This window comes from Ambystoma mexicanum, chromosome 4q, assembly GCF_040938575.1.
Source record: "Ambystoma mexicanum isolate Mex_15411 chromosome 4q, UKY_AmexF1_1, whole genome shotgun sequence".
Lineage (NCBI taxonomy): Eukaryota > Metazoa > Chordata > Amphibia > Caudata > Ambystomatidae > Ambystoma > Ambystoma mexicanum.
This window is the reverse complement of record NC_090928.1, coordinates 301,525,160-301,540,191: the sequence shown is the minus strand read 5'-3', so window position 1 is coordinate 301,540,191 and position 15,032 is coordinate 301,525,160. Positions and strand designations below refer to the sequence as shown.

At 46.3% G+C, this 15,032-nt stretch overlaps 1 protein-coding gene across 1 annotated transcript in view; it reads right to left on the bottom strand.

Annotated features, from left to right (window-relative positions):
* SYNJ2 (synaptojanin 2) overlaps positions 1-15,032 on the bottom strand; it is a 1,190,168-nt gene that overhangs the window by 531,201 nt on the left and 643,935 nt on the right. The window contains exons 10-11 of the mRNA XM_069607872.1: positions 13,574-13,726; positions 13,326-13,491 (exon numbers count right to left, since the gene is read on the bottom strand). Coding sequence (XP_069463973.1) covers positions 13,326-13,491; positions 13,574-13,726 — 319 coding nt within the window. The remainder of the gene's footprint in view (positions 1-13,325; positions 13,492-13,573; positions 13,727-15,032) is intronic.

Sequence of the window (15,032 nt, the reverse complement as noted above, 5' to 3'; positions counted from 1 at the left end):
ACCTGCATGCAATTATGATGAGAATGGTGCAAGAGCAGAGAGTTAGCAAGTCTGCATATTACAAGGGAAACAGGCCAAGCCGTAACCAAATAAAATAAGTCGAGGAGACTTTTTCAAGGTGAGTTGGGGTTGCTATGTAGGAAAGGGGTGATCCAACTCCTCAAATCCACTCTGCATGGAAAAGGCATTATAATAGTGGGGGGCCGGATGAAGAAGTAAAAATCTGAAAGGTAAGGACCCTAGCAGGCTTACAGTCAAGGGTGCAGACTGGAATCCAGAGTTGCCAAGTGTAGTGAAAAGTGGAGGAAACCATAGCCCTCACAAGGACGAGGGACTTTATCACCTTTTTCATGTTATGTGTGATGCGTGCTGACAGTCAATACTGTAAGAAGGCATGGTATCACAGTAAGACAGACACAAGTGATCACAGTTCAAGGGTGTTTATTGAACTTCAATTGAGTATGAAAAACGCCTATCTAATCCTAAATCTAAAGATGGGAGCAGGCTACGACCATCAAATAATAACAGTCCTACTCGGGTCTGTCAAAATAAAACGGCCTATACTAATAAACCTATTGCCAATCCTTACTTCTAAATGCAAATATTGTGGGAAACAATGTTTTGCAAAAGAAAAGTGTTCAAGAAATGATATGTCAGGATATTTTAGCCATTGGCTTCCCTTCCCATGTTTTCAGCACAGGTCAAGGCAGCCCACTCAAGCTTAGCACAGTCTCTGGCTTCTCTAGCACGAGGATGAAGTTAAAAAACCTCCACATCAGGGCCTTCTGTGCCAAAGTCCTTTTGCCATTCAAATTCTCTTATTTCAGGGCATGATGCACCACGACAAACCTTAAAGTTCCTTTCTTCTTAGGATTTCACACATACAACTTCTCAGGTAATTTTCCGTTTACTCCGGTCCCCCTCGGCTGGGCTCAGACCTACTTTTACACAAAATCGTCAATTGGTCTCCCTCTGCCAGGCTCAGACCAAATATTTCACATATACAACTGTTACTGTTCACCCCGGGTTCCCCTCCGCCGGGCTGAGACCAAATTTATCTCAGACCAAATATTTCACATATACAACTGTTCCTGTTCACCCCAGGTTCCCCTGCTCTGGGCTGAGATAAAATGTATCTACTTAATCAAAATCGAAGACTTTTGACTGTGCGCAGGATTTTGCTTGACCCATCGCAGGACCACTTCAATTCACAATTACTCATTCTTTTCTTGATATAACCCTTTCTTACTTTCACTTTGACAATTCTCAGCTGGATACCTTATAGAGACTTTCGACTGCGCACCCACGCTGTGCCGGACTACTCTGTCAAAAGTATAGAATCTTGCTTTTAAAGTTCAATCACTCATCAGCAGTTGAACGTTATCTAATCGACACGTTTTAACAATGTTTGTTCCAGCAGTTGCCATACAATGTTGCTGTTTGCAACCTTGCCTTCAACACAGACCAGTCTTGTATCGGCCTCGCCAACTCACTGGCTGTGTTGATTTCACCGACGCTGCTTTGTTCTTGGAGCCAAGGACGGTACCCTGGTGGTTCGTGCTTCTCCCCGCCTTGATTGAGGTGGGAGGGCCCCGGGTATCTGCGACCCAATGCAGGATTCTACAGCCTGGTTTCCTGCTCTTATGTTTCTATTTAAGGTTTCAGGAAAGTAACTGTGCCTTGTTGTAAAGGTCAAAGGAACCTCCCTCCTTGTGATCCCCTTCTATTTTGCAGTCTTTGCTCTTTCGTTCAGCTGCCGTCCAGAAAATGCTGTTTCTTCTTGTGCTTTGCCTCTCTCCGAGTGTGCTCTCGTGCTCCACTTTTTATCCATGTGGGGAAGCTTAATGGAAGCCAGGTGTGTGTCATGGTCAGCAATGCCTGACCTCGCCTGACCACTGTATTGGGACACATCAGGTATACTGCTCGGGTGTTAGTCTGTTTTCCCTCATAGCCGGCTGTCCGTGAGAAAATGTTTGTGTTGTAAAAGGGGGCCTGGAGGGGTTGAGGGGAGTTAGAGTTCCTAAATATCCTGCCTGGTAGGATGGGGTAAAGGTATTAGAGAGAAGGGGAAACTGCGTCTCACCATCTGGCGTCCCACTCCCACAAGACCTCTCACCCAGGTGATCCTCCCACACTGGTCCACCCACAGGAACTGGATCCCAAAGCGATGGCCATGTCGTGGCCACCTGGATGGCAGATCCTTGGGTAGTAGTCGGTGAGACACCTTCTGGTTTCTCACAATACCCTGATCAGGCCCTAGAGGCAGCAGCTGGGAACCAGGAGGCAAGATCAGGTCTAGAGGCATTTATATGTACTTGGGGATTTGGTGATTTGGTGACATGGGAGGTGAAGTGACGTAAGGGGGGAGGGAGTGGAAGGCTTCAATCATATTGATTGATGGATTATGAAATTGAACTGGATGGTCTCCAGCCGGTCCTCTGACTGGGATATTTCCAAACAGCCATTTAAGATGAGTAGCAGTACCCTCGAGATAGATGGGGATGCAGATTCATACTCATGCATCAAATAACTATGACAACTGAATAGTTTGTCAAAGGGAATCCATTTAATGACAAGTACATAAAACGGGGAGTACAACAAACATCAGTCGCCGCTCGATCTTCTCGCTCTCCTCACTTTTAGAAATAACAATATTTATAGCAATAATTTGTCATTGCTGACATTCTACGTGGCATTTCATAAAAACCTAACATGCAACATGATTGGTTATAGGAAGGTGTGGTAACAGGGAGAGGGGATTGGATAATCAATGTCAGGTGGGGCAACTAAGTCCTCCCTTCAAAATGGCCACTATGAACATCTCTAAAGGTACGACCTCCCATTGGCTCTACTTACTATAAGACCCTAGATTACATGGTCCACTATGATTGGGTTGGAATCAACCCCACTCATACTTTTCCATCTACGTCTAGCAGCATGCAGAAAGAACATCCAGGTGCAGAGGAGCTCGCCTTCACCCCAGCGCCCCACCAATTACATTACAATCAATCATCACTTCAGTAGCCATGTGTCAATTACTGCTTTGTATTTTGGCCAGGAGTCTGCTCTGTAGTCTTGAGAACTTTTAAGGAGTATGGGAATGGCGGAGATCCATGCGTAGGTGTGAAAGTCTCACTCTTCCAGCCTGCCTTGTCACGTGACTGGACACAGTGAAATCGGCTTTTCTCTGTGTCTTTTTGTATATTTGATTTGTTTCTAGCAGTCCTCCACCGTCTGTGGCTTATCTTGACCTTCCTGAACAAGATCTTCTCTTTTCTCCTTAATTGTATCCAATGTCGGCCTTTTCCAGCCAGATAAGACCTCAGCTTCTTAGCATGATCATCCTCAGCTGGGTTTCTTTCTGCCTTGATTTTATTGGGTTTTTCAAGGCATTACAACAATTACAACAATGCATTAATTATGAGTTGCTTCACATTAGAGTATCTCTCATAGTGTTTGTAGGTTGAGGGGACTGTTGATGGACTTGTCGCCATTATCCGTGATCCAATCCGTTCATGAGCGGGTGTGGGCCCTGTCTTTGACGTGTTTTGAGTGAGGTCCAATATTCAATAGAGCGGGCTACATTGGAGCCATCTGGTAAGTGGAGGTCTCTTGGTGAGGGCCGGGAACTTAGCCGCGTAGTCCATGAATGGGTCCCATACATTCAGGGTTCTGTTCAGGAAGCCTGCTCGTATTGCTGTGATTTTTTAGGCCACTGCTATGTCCCAACATTTGGACCACCATAAAGCTATCGAAGGACCGCTTTCGTCTTTCCACAATCGAGCCATTGCGATTTTTGCTGCCAGAATTAGGTGCGTGCATAGTCGGGGTATTTAACCTGAGATCGGAAATGCACCGTCTCCTGTTTCACCCAGTAGAATAATTCCAGGGTCCCAGGGTATAGAGAGACCGGAGATTTCTTTAATGTGTTTTAAAATTTCTCTCCAGTATGCCTCTGCCTTTGGTCAGGACCATACCATGTGGAATAATGAACCAGGGACCGGGCAACCACGCCAGCAGGTTCCAGGGATATCCGGGTTGGCCTTCTGAATTTGGGCTGGGGTGACATAGTATCTATAACAAAGTTTATATCCCCATTCCCTGTTCATGATGCATTGAGAGCTTTGATGCAATCTGTCCCATATTTTCCCCCACTCTTCCACCTCTATTTCTCGCCCCAGGTCCTTTTCCCATTCTAGCATATATCTTTCTTTTTTTGCGGGGTCTGTCCTGTCTAGGAGGCGATAGATGGTCGAGGTCCTACCCCTTCTGGTTGGTGTTGTCAAGGAGAGCTCCTGCGCTGTTAATTCTCTGGAGCATTTTTCTCGGGTTCTGCTGTGGGACATCCAGTGCCTGATTTGGGCATAACGGAATCTCTCCCATTCCCCAACTCCGAATTTTAGTTTGCATCTCTCGAATGAGATGGGGGAACCCTCTTCTAAAACATTGCTAGTTTTACCCAGCCCACCCTCTATCCAGGAATGAAAGTCAAGCGGGGGCATTCAAAGTGAAAAGTCAGGATTATTCCAGATGGGTGTCAGGGGTCCCAAGGAACTGCGTATTCCCCCATTTCCGAACTGCAGTTTTCCAGCAATGGACCGTTACAGTCGTGGCTGAAAGGGGACTGCTATTTGCCTGTGGCTTTATATTCGGTAGGTGTGGGAGATCAGATAGTGGGAGCGGGCACCAGAATTCATCGATGTGTGTCCATTTCGGGGGATCTGTTTCTTGCACCCAGGAGAATGCGTGTGATAGTTGAGCGGCCAGGTTGTATCTAGCCATGTCGGGTACTCCCAGCCCTCCCTGTGTTTTGCCCCCAAGCATAATTCGTTTGGGAATTCAGGGCTTTTTCCCTCCCCAGTTTGTAGAGCCTTTAGGGCCGGGCCCGGGATATGGATTGGTAGTTATGTGCAGTGGTACAGCCATCTGGGAATTAGATTCATTTTAATGGCGGTAATTCGCCCGAACCACGAGATTTCATGCTGCTTCCACCTTTTAAGATCACTTTGCATGTTGTGTATTAGTTGCGGGATGTTGCTTGAATACAAGTGCCGTGGGTCTTCTGGGATTTGTACCCCAAGATATTCAATTGCACCTGTAGCCCATGGTATTGGTGATAGGGGGGCTAGAGCCTCTCTTGTGTAGAGAGATTGATGGCTAAAGCTGAGGACTTGACCAGGTTCACCCTAAACCCTGATAGGGCCCCGAATTCTCTAATTTCTTCCCATAGTGCTCCCAGGGACCTTGCCAAGTTTGATGCTGTTATAAACACATCATCTGCGTATAACACGATTTTGTATTCTTGGTCTCCCAATGTAATCCCTTTTATATTTTTGTTCTGCCTAATTCTAGCAGCAAAAGATTTCATAGACAAGGCAAAGACTAGGGGGAGAGTGGGCAACCCTGTCTAGTGCCCCTGGATATGTGTATATGTTCCGACCTGGTGCCATTGACCCGTAGTTGTGTTGTGGGGACCTGATAATTAGCCATAACCCAAGTGGTGAAATTGGGGCCAAAGCCAAAATGTTCAAGGACCGCTCCTATGTATCCCCAGTCTACCTGGTCGAAGGCTTTGTGGGCATCTAATGAGATCACTGCCATCCCTACCTTCATTTTGTGGGCGCTTTCAATTATATTTATTGTTTGCCTGATGTTGTCGTGGGTCCCTCTTCCCGGAATAAATCCTGTTTGATCTTGGTCAATTAAAAACGGGAGAGCCGCCCAAGCCTCCTGGCTAGTACTTTGGCATAGATCTTGCCATCGTTATTCAGGAGTGATATCGGGCGTTAAGAGTCAGGTAATTCGGATCCTTCCCGGGCTTATGTAGCAGGACTGTGACCGACTCGGCCATTGATTTAGTGACCGATCTTGCCAACACGAAGGAGTTAAATAAGGCGGCCATCTGGGCTGCTAAAATTCTGGCATATTTTTTATAAAAGTTTGCGGAGAGAGCATCTGGTCCAGGAGTGGTAGTTTTGAGGGATTTCATGGCTTCAATAATTTCTTCCATATCGATGGGTGCTTTCAGGGATTCCAGCTGGGTTGGACTTTGGGGGGATATAGCGCTCAGGTATTCCGGCAGATTGTCTAGAACAGTTGGGTTTCCAGACATCATAGAATTATGGTGCCTCACCAGTTCCTTGATTTTATCTATCTCGGAGTAGAGCAACTTCCCATATTCTCACCGCAGTTTGAGGATGTTGTTTCGGCCATGGATCTTTTTCAGCTTCTGCGCTAGAACCTTATTTGCTTTGTCCCCTTTGCTGTAACAGAACTGTTTTGTATATGCTAATGATTTGGCTGTTCGGTCGGCGCAGTGCATTTCTAGCGCTATTTTGGCCTTTCTCAAAGATCTCTCTACTTTTCTGGTGTAGCGCACTTAGTTCGGCTTCTAGTTGGTTCACTTCTTTTTCCAGTTTAGTTGCTGCGATGTTTGATATTCTTCTTTGCTCCGCCCCAGCACCAATCAGTGATCCTCCAACTACAGCTTTCATTGCGTCCCAGATGATGTTGATAGGGGAGGCCTCTGTAGTGTTTTCTTTGAAATAGTTGGTTATTGTGGTCTCCACTTCTGTTCTGATACCTTCGTCTAGTAGTAGGGAGTCGTTTAATTTCCAATACCTTCAAACAGGGTTTTTTTGGACTGATATGGCTAAGTTTACAGAGACTGGAGCGTGATCAGAAATCATGCAGGTATGAATTTCTGCATTGTTTAAGCATGGGAACAACACTCTGGAAATTAGAATAAAGTCTATTCTTGAGTATCCTTTGTGAACATTGGAATAGTGCGTGTAGTCTCGTGAGTTGTCATTAAATAACCTCCAGGCATCAACGGTCTGTTTCTCTGAACAATTTAGCTAGGGATAAAGCCTGTGCGAAGTCTGCATTTGTGGAGGGGAGAGTTTTGCACATTTGCGGGTTTGGCATGGAGTTAAAATCCCCACCGATGATCAGGTGACCTTAGCGAAAAGCTAGGATGGTTGGAATGAGATCCGCGATGAAGCTGGTTTGGGATGTGTTAGGGATATAGATTGTGACGATTGTGATAGGGAGTTCTTCAAAAAGGCCTTTAAGTAAGAGAAAGTGGCCCTCTGAGTCTCTTCTTATTGTGATCTTTGATAGTGGGACTTTGTCGCTTAATAATATAGCTACCCCTCTTTTCTTCTTCCCTGCTGAGGCGAAATAGGCTTTCTTATATCTATTGTGTCTTATGCGGTGCTCGTCTTCCTGTAGCAGGTGGGGTTCTTGGAGTAGCACAATGTCTCCGGATAAGTGATCCAGCCAGTGTTCCACTGATTTGCGCTTTCTTGGGGAGTTCATGTCTTGAACGTTCCAGGATAGGATTCTTATCTCACTTGCATCAGCCATCCCTTAATGTTTTGTGTTGAGTATGGGTCGTATTTCGTCCCCCACCTGGGTCTGTGAGATTGTTAACCGGGCTCTGTAGTTGTGTTGGAATGGTGTGTTTCTTGTTGTTGTCGTATGCTGTAGTGCTGTTGAAAGGACATAACTTGAGATGATTGTAGTGCCAAACTTTGAGTTTGTTCTTTTAAGACTCCTATCCTCCTCCTCTCCCCCCTCCCCACGTTGAACTGGTAGGAGAAACGTCATCCTACTGCCACTGGGAAACTGGTGGCACCAATGCGCTTGCTGTTGGCCAACTGGGCCGCCAAATTGAAGTTTGGTGGAGCACAGTCAGAGCTCCCGCTTTGTTAGAATATTGGTGTGTAATTTCCTCTCTCCATAGTTGCCTCGATGTCTATCATAAGGACCAGCTGCTTGAGGACCGAGTGCCAATGTTCTCTGGCGCCGTTGAAGGGTACTCAACCCGTGTTGCTGTCTTTCTTAGGGGGACCCCGGAGTCTGCGTCGTCTGCTAGTGTTTGTCCATTCTCCTCCCAGAGATCTACCCTGTGTGGGATGATTTGTTTCTTTCGGATTTGGTATCTCCCTCTGCTCTGCCTTGGCCCAAAAGTATCTCCGCTTCTTTCAGTGTCTGGATTTGTCTCCGAGATCCTTCCCATATAAATCTCACAGATGTAGGGAATTCCCAGTGGTATGGGATTTTCTTTTCGCGTAACCACACTGTCAGTGGCCTCATCATTTTCCGTTTTTGAAGAGTTGAGTTCGCCAAGTCCTGGTATAACGATATTGTAGATCCCTAAAAGGTGATCTGACTCATCTGCCTTGCTTCACGCATTATATCCTCCTTTATTTGAAAAAAAAATGTATCCTTGCCAGGACATCCAGGGGGAAGGTGGATGCTCTCCTCGGGATCGTTCTGTGCACCCGGTCTAACTCCAAGGGTGAGTCATCTGGAGGGTAATAATCGAAAAAGGTCAGATACATAGGATTTCAGGTCCGCATCTGGGATAGAGGATGAAATTCCCTGAATGCGGATGTTGTTCCTACGTGATCGGTTTTCTAAGTCGTCTTGTTTTGCTTCCAGGATGTTGCATCTCGTCTCGAGGGCTGCTATTCTGTCTCTGTCATGTTCATTTTCAAATCTTTGGTCGCAGACCTCGGATTCCAGTTCGGTAGTTCGGTTTTCTACTTCCCCCACCCTTTTGTCCAAAGAGTTGATTTTCTTAGTGACTTTCTTCAGTGCTTTTTTGGAATTCCCTAGTAAGTGCCGACAGTAGCTCTTGAAGATCGGCTTTAGTGGCAACTTGTGATGGGGTGAGCTCTGGCGCTGTCAATGTGGTCGTAGTATTCTTGGTGGATTCCTCCGGCGGGTCCATCTTCCTAGATCTTTCGGTGGCTGAGGAAGCCATGAGAGTGGCAATGTCTGTTTGTTTAGCCGTCTTCCCGCTTTTAGACATTTTGCCGCCGGTGACTCAATGGCCTAACTTCTAACTAGATAGTTCTGTTTCCACTTCGTGTGTTAGGTTGCTCAGGGCTTGGGGCTGATCTTCCGTGCCCTCGCTTTAGCTATTGCCGGTTAGGCTGTAGCACAGTGTGCTCCTTGGTGATTCTTGGGTGGTGGTGCAGTGATTGAGATGTAAGGAGGCTATGTTGGCGTAGGTTCAGGGTCAGATGGGATCTGCTGACAATTGACACTTGGGACTGGGGTAAATTTGCTTGTGGGCACCGACTCCGGGTCCCTACGCGATTCAATAGATGCCACTTTCCCCTCCCGACTCCTCATATCGCTTGAGCTGCTGTATATTCTGGCAAGTGCTGGGCGATCCCACTGCTTCAGGAGGATCCCCCCTTTGGGTCCAAGTTCCTTGGTTGTAAATTACCCCAGCGCTCAATTTGCGGGCGGTTGATTGTGTGGGGGCATGATTCGCCAACTTGCCCCGCTGGTGGTGTGCCTCGGCTGCCACTCACGACCGGCCCATGAGCGCCTCGGTGTGCAGGGCCCGCTATGGCCGGGCTCGGGGCCGCCGAGGCACGTCTTTTGCCCTTTGCCCTAGAGCGTTCCCTCCGCACAGAGCCAGAGGCTTTCCCAGCCAGGGAGGAGGGGCTTGCTGATAGTCCGAGGCTGCGAGGAGCCAGCCCGCCCACATGCATCGTTCCGCTGGTCCCTTTTTGCACCCCCAGAGGCTGGGAAGGGGCTCTTCGTCAGATGTCGGCCAGAGCGTGGGTCAACGGCTCTAGATATGGAGCAGCAGGGCCGCGGTTAACAGTCACCACCGCCGCTCTGTGCTTTCGACTCCGTACACATCCGTGGTTTCAGGAGGTGAGTCACTGGCCACTCGAGGTCGGGCGGAGAGATGCTTGCTGGATATATGAGGCTGCTATATACACTGCTATGTTGGAGAGAATGCTAGAAGCATTCTGCGGCTGAAGTGGCATTGTAGTACACTCGCTAGCTTCTCTTATTGTGGTTCCTCCGTGCTGCAGAGCGTGGCTGCCATCTTGGGGTCTGGTGGGTTCCGCGTGATGAAAGCACCAAAATCACGGTAAATTGGCCACGATGTGGGAGCCCACTCGAACAACACCCGCAGGAGAACCTCCAACATCATATATTTAAATTGCGGCAGTTAACGGAGCCTCAGAGCGGCGTTAGTCGTTGCGGCGCATTGGGCCAGACAGGAGCTCTTAAGAAGCCATGCCGTTCGCAGCGGCTCCGAGCCACGCCCCGTTGATTCTCGATTTCTTTGTGCAACATGCTCTTTTTTGAGGCCTTTAGTAACCTCTTGCTCATGTGCGTAGTGGAATTATACTTATATATAAAGTACTTTTGAGGTATATACTTGTACATGTTGGCACTTGCTGCAGGCTATTTACTATAAAGCATAAGCAAGCTTCACGATGGCATCAGTTTCTTCATCGCGGGCTCAAAAGTTCATTCATCCACAGTCTCTCGTCTTTTGTCGGCATTCTCAGGTCATCATATCTTCTATATGTGTGTCAGTCCAATTTTTGATGACCTCACCATTCATCTTCCTTTATTATCTTCTTGGATTCTTCGGGTATTCCCTTCTGACAACCGTCATATTGTCTCGACTGTGAATATGGCTTTCTCAATGGATACCTTACTGTCCATGTTTTCTTAGGTGTCGGTACTTCAATAGGTGTGGTTATTCGATAGGTACTGGGCATAGCCCATGTGCTGCTCCCTGCTGGTTTATCTGTTCATCATACGTCACATATTTTGGTGTGAAAGTACCGGGCACTACGAGGGGGGGCAACTGGAGTGGGGGCGATACTTCCCTTCAAGACGTATTGAAACATCTTCACCCCCTGACAATGTTTAGCGCTAGATGGTTCAATTGCCTTTCCTCGTCTTCCTTTTTGCTTCACTTTCCTTTTGCTTCTCCTCTTCATTTTTCCTGTTTTGGATATTGGTCTTCTGGGGGTTGCGAGGATGGAAGTGTATTGTGGGTTGCCTAATGTTTGTATACATGGTGGAATTCCACCTACATGAGGTCATCACCTGGGAATAACAGGGGGGAGAACATTGGGAAGGTTCTGTGAGGGACAGATGGAGTGTTAGGAGGTTCTGGCCCATCATGACACCAAAGCACTATATATTTTGAATGTGGTTATTGAACGGGAACCAAAGAAAGATGAACATGCTAGACAAGTGGTGTAACAGTGAGCAATATGGTATTCAAGGACCAAATCAGAATGTTGTTGTAAACAATGGTATGACTGTAGCTCGGGCCCCTCAGCACCGCACTATGAAATATTGTGACACCTCATATTTGGAAACAAATGTGCACTGATCTCTTTGTATCAGGACACCAGATGGAGACGGATCCACGGGCACACACCCCTCTCGTTTCCTACGCTCTGCTGCGCAGAACATGGATAGCGAGGACATAGTGATGTATTATATAACATGATAAATATGATGGAAAGTAGAAAGCATGGGTAATTATTTGTAACTTCAAATCAATGACGTTCTGTGCGTTTAAACATTGAGCCACGCAACATGTTTTTGTTAGAGAAAACAAAACATGCACGTATCTGCTCTCTGTTAAGAGGGTGCCTGTACTTGGCCCTTTCGGTCATTTGCAAATTGATTGCTCTGCAAGAGAGAGGGTTCTCAGCGAACTCGTCCCCTGTCCTGAGAACTGTGTTTTCCTCTGGTTTTACTTCTCTGCTCCCAGCACTGGTTTCGATTTCCCTTCTCTCTGTGCTGCTGCCTCTCTGGAACAGGCGCGGTTCGAGATAGCCCCACGCTGTGATCCCTGATCCCGGGAAAAGAAACTGTGAGATGACAGCTTTTATAAAACGCCAGCTGGCACCTGGACTGCGACATTTCATTCAGTTGCATTGCAAATCCTGTACTACGAGTCTCTGCTGAGAAGACAAGGGGGGTCATTACAAGGTTGGTGGTAGAGGTTTAACGGGGCCGGTAGAGCTGCCGGCCTCGTTAAACCCCTACCACCGCATTACGAGGTTTGCTTGCGGGAACCGCTAAGGGCGCCTGGTTTTAGCGGGTCCCGCGAGCAGACCAGGGTGCTAACAAAGGGCCTGCTATTAACAGGCCCGTTGTTAGCACCCTCTCCATTCCCATTAAGCCCTATGGGCACTCGAATGGGAATGGGGAGGTACCGTGTCCGGGTTCCTTAAATGAGGAATTACAGGGTCCACCAAGGTTGGAATGGCCCGGTAATTCCTCATTAAGGAACCCGGACCCGGTACCCAGTAAGGGGGTAGCCTTGTAATGACCCCCAAGGATGGGTAAAGTTAAAAAATCATGTGCAGCAATCGAACCAGCCCTAATTTAATTGTCACCAACAACAAGCAAAGAGCTCAGCAACATGGGGAAATGGAGGCAAGGGAAAAGCACCAAGCAAAGAGCTTCGCAACACGGGGCATTGGAGGCAAGGGAAAAGCACGGAGCAAAGGGCTCTGCAACATGGGGCAGTGGAGGCAAGGGAAAAGCACCGAGCAACAAAATGGCTTACTTGAAGAAACAAGCAGACACTGATCAGCCAATCACATTCTAATGACATCACCAATTTATCAGCCAATCAGGTGCTACTTCGATCAAAAACACTTGACCAAAACCACACAAATCACAATAGGAACCTTTTCAAAGCCATTTTAAACCAAAACGAAAATTTACATTAACTGGTTTATTTAAAATACATAAAAATGTGCAACATAACTTTAAAGCTGTAGTCAATACATTTAAAAGCATCAATGATGATTAATTACTTTTTTTTTACATTAACAGATGACGGCTGCCATTTTGTGAGTAAAAAAGTTGACAAATTGACCACACTAGACAATCAGCCAAAGAGTGCAAACAGAGGTGTGTTGTGGGAGGCGATGGGTGGGAATGGGAGGAAATCCCTATAGATTTCACTTGGCGATTGGCGTTACATTGGTGGGACACCTAACCAAACTACCATATATCCATTCTCATATGTCAACCTGCATTGAAAAGCATTACCAACCTGCATCCAAAGCTCCTATTTCAAGATCTCACGGTAAAGCTCTTGTTTTAATGACAATATTTTCGGCTTCATAGGTAGCACTTTCAGCACCACCTAATAGCCAAAACTAAAAAGCTATAGATTTACAACTATTTTTGTGATGGAAGTCTTTACCGATTTCACGATGATCATATGATTTCCTGGTTACATTAATAAAGTACCGGGTGTTCATGATGAAATGTGTAGGAAAGGATTTTGTGAATAGGGAAGCAAGAAAACCAATTTTTAATTTAAGTACAATCAAAGAATAGTAAAAAAAAGAATTGCTATGCAGAACAAATGTTACTTTGTACATGTTATTCCTTCAGTAATGACGCTGACACAGTGGAGTTAATCAAAGTGTAAAGGTTTGCATCAAACATTGATTTTAAGATTTACAGAAAACCAATACACAAAGTATGCATTAAGCTGACTCTTTGCTTACCTAGAAGAGCAGTGTTGCCCATGAGCATCTTTCCCTTGTCAGCATATTCCTCACTATAGAAATCGCCCATGAGCAATAGGTCAATGGCTTCTTGCTTCACTCCATCGAAGAAATTGGTCTGTATGGTCCTGGATACAGAGCGTGCTCCATCTTTCAGCTTCCCCACCTATTTCGCAAAGATAGTAAATGATCAGAAGTATTGTTCATGCATTTCACAGGACACTCACATTTCATTGAATGTTTCATACTTTGGCTTTCCCTTTCAGGGCCCGACTGCCCGTGAAAACCCGGCTCAGATTGTGTGCATTTAGAGACCACATTGCCTTGTAGGACTCCTCGAAGCGCTCCAGGACAGACTTCTTATCAATCACCCCCAGGCTTTCAAGTTGAGTGGGCAGGACCTATGGACCAAAACAAAGGGGGTTGGGCTTGTAATTTAAAGTACATATCGAGCATAACATCCATATACAACAATGCATCTTGTTCAGGAGGATGAACAGTGTCATCCCCAGAGGAAGACCACCCTCCACTTCCAGTTTTAATACATATTGCCCAATTAAATGTACCACAGCACTGTTCTAAAAAGAAACATAATTAAAAGAATGTTATGTAATCTCCAGGGTAAAATTCAAGGTACAACTACAGTCAGGGTTTCCAATAAGATGGACATGAATTCAATGAAATACCCAAGAATGAGTTGGCACAACTCAAAAACACTTAATGAGGTATATGACACAGTGCTCTTCATGCTCCTGCCGCATCACTGATCTGCCCAGATCCAGTAGAATCCACAAATCTGTGCAAGAATGTGGTCCTTGGCCATGGCTGCTTGATATTGAGAGTGAATACTTTAAAGATGCTCCTTTCTGTGTGTGCCCTGCCACCCACAAAGCCTTTATGCACAACAACCAAAATACCCATCCTCTATGCAAAGCCGTATTTCACTCCATTCGTTATCGGGGTCTTCTAGCTTAACACGGCTTGTGACCGCCACCCCAGGGAAGAAATCAAGCTTTCAAAACGTTAGTTTGTAAAAATAAAAGTAAGTGCCAGGGCCCAAATACTTTTGAGCACGCCTGTGACACTGAGTAGGCAGTTCCCCACCACTGATGTCACCATCCATAGCTGCTCCCCACAATGTCAACATATTTGGGGTTAAACTACATGTCACACCTCCTCATGGAGGTTGATGGATGCACTGACTATCACCATTTCATAAATAAAGTGAGTGTGACAATAAGTGCTGGGGCTCAAAAATAAGATCCAGGGTTGAGCCTTGGCAGACACCCCCAGAAATTAAGCACCGATTACAGCCTACTCTCACCCGTCAGGTTTCAGGTCCTGCTGTTCCCAACATAAAAAGGGACACCCCAAAACATCTGTGGGACAAATGGCCTCTACTGCAGTGCTTTTAGCCAACAGCAGGCTGTGAGGTCCCCTAGAATGATCCTGCTGGTGTCCCCAAGCAAACAAATGCACCAAGGCTCAAAGCCCTTATTGGAACTTGATACCATCACAAGTACCTGCTGGTGGATTGAAGGAGGGTGGAGAGCATGAGACTTTGATGAGGTCAAATGTCATACAGAGGCGACAAGGCCTGGTACCACAACACCATGTGGGGAGTAAAACAAAGGCTCAGACAAAAAAAAAAAAAAAAAAAACACAACTATGCTAAAGAGCACTCCAGCACACTCCATTTTCTCCTAA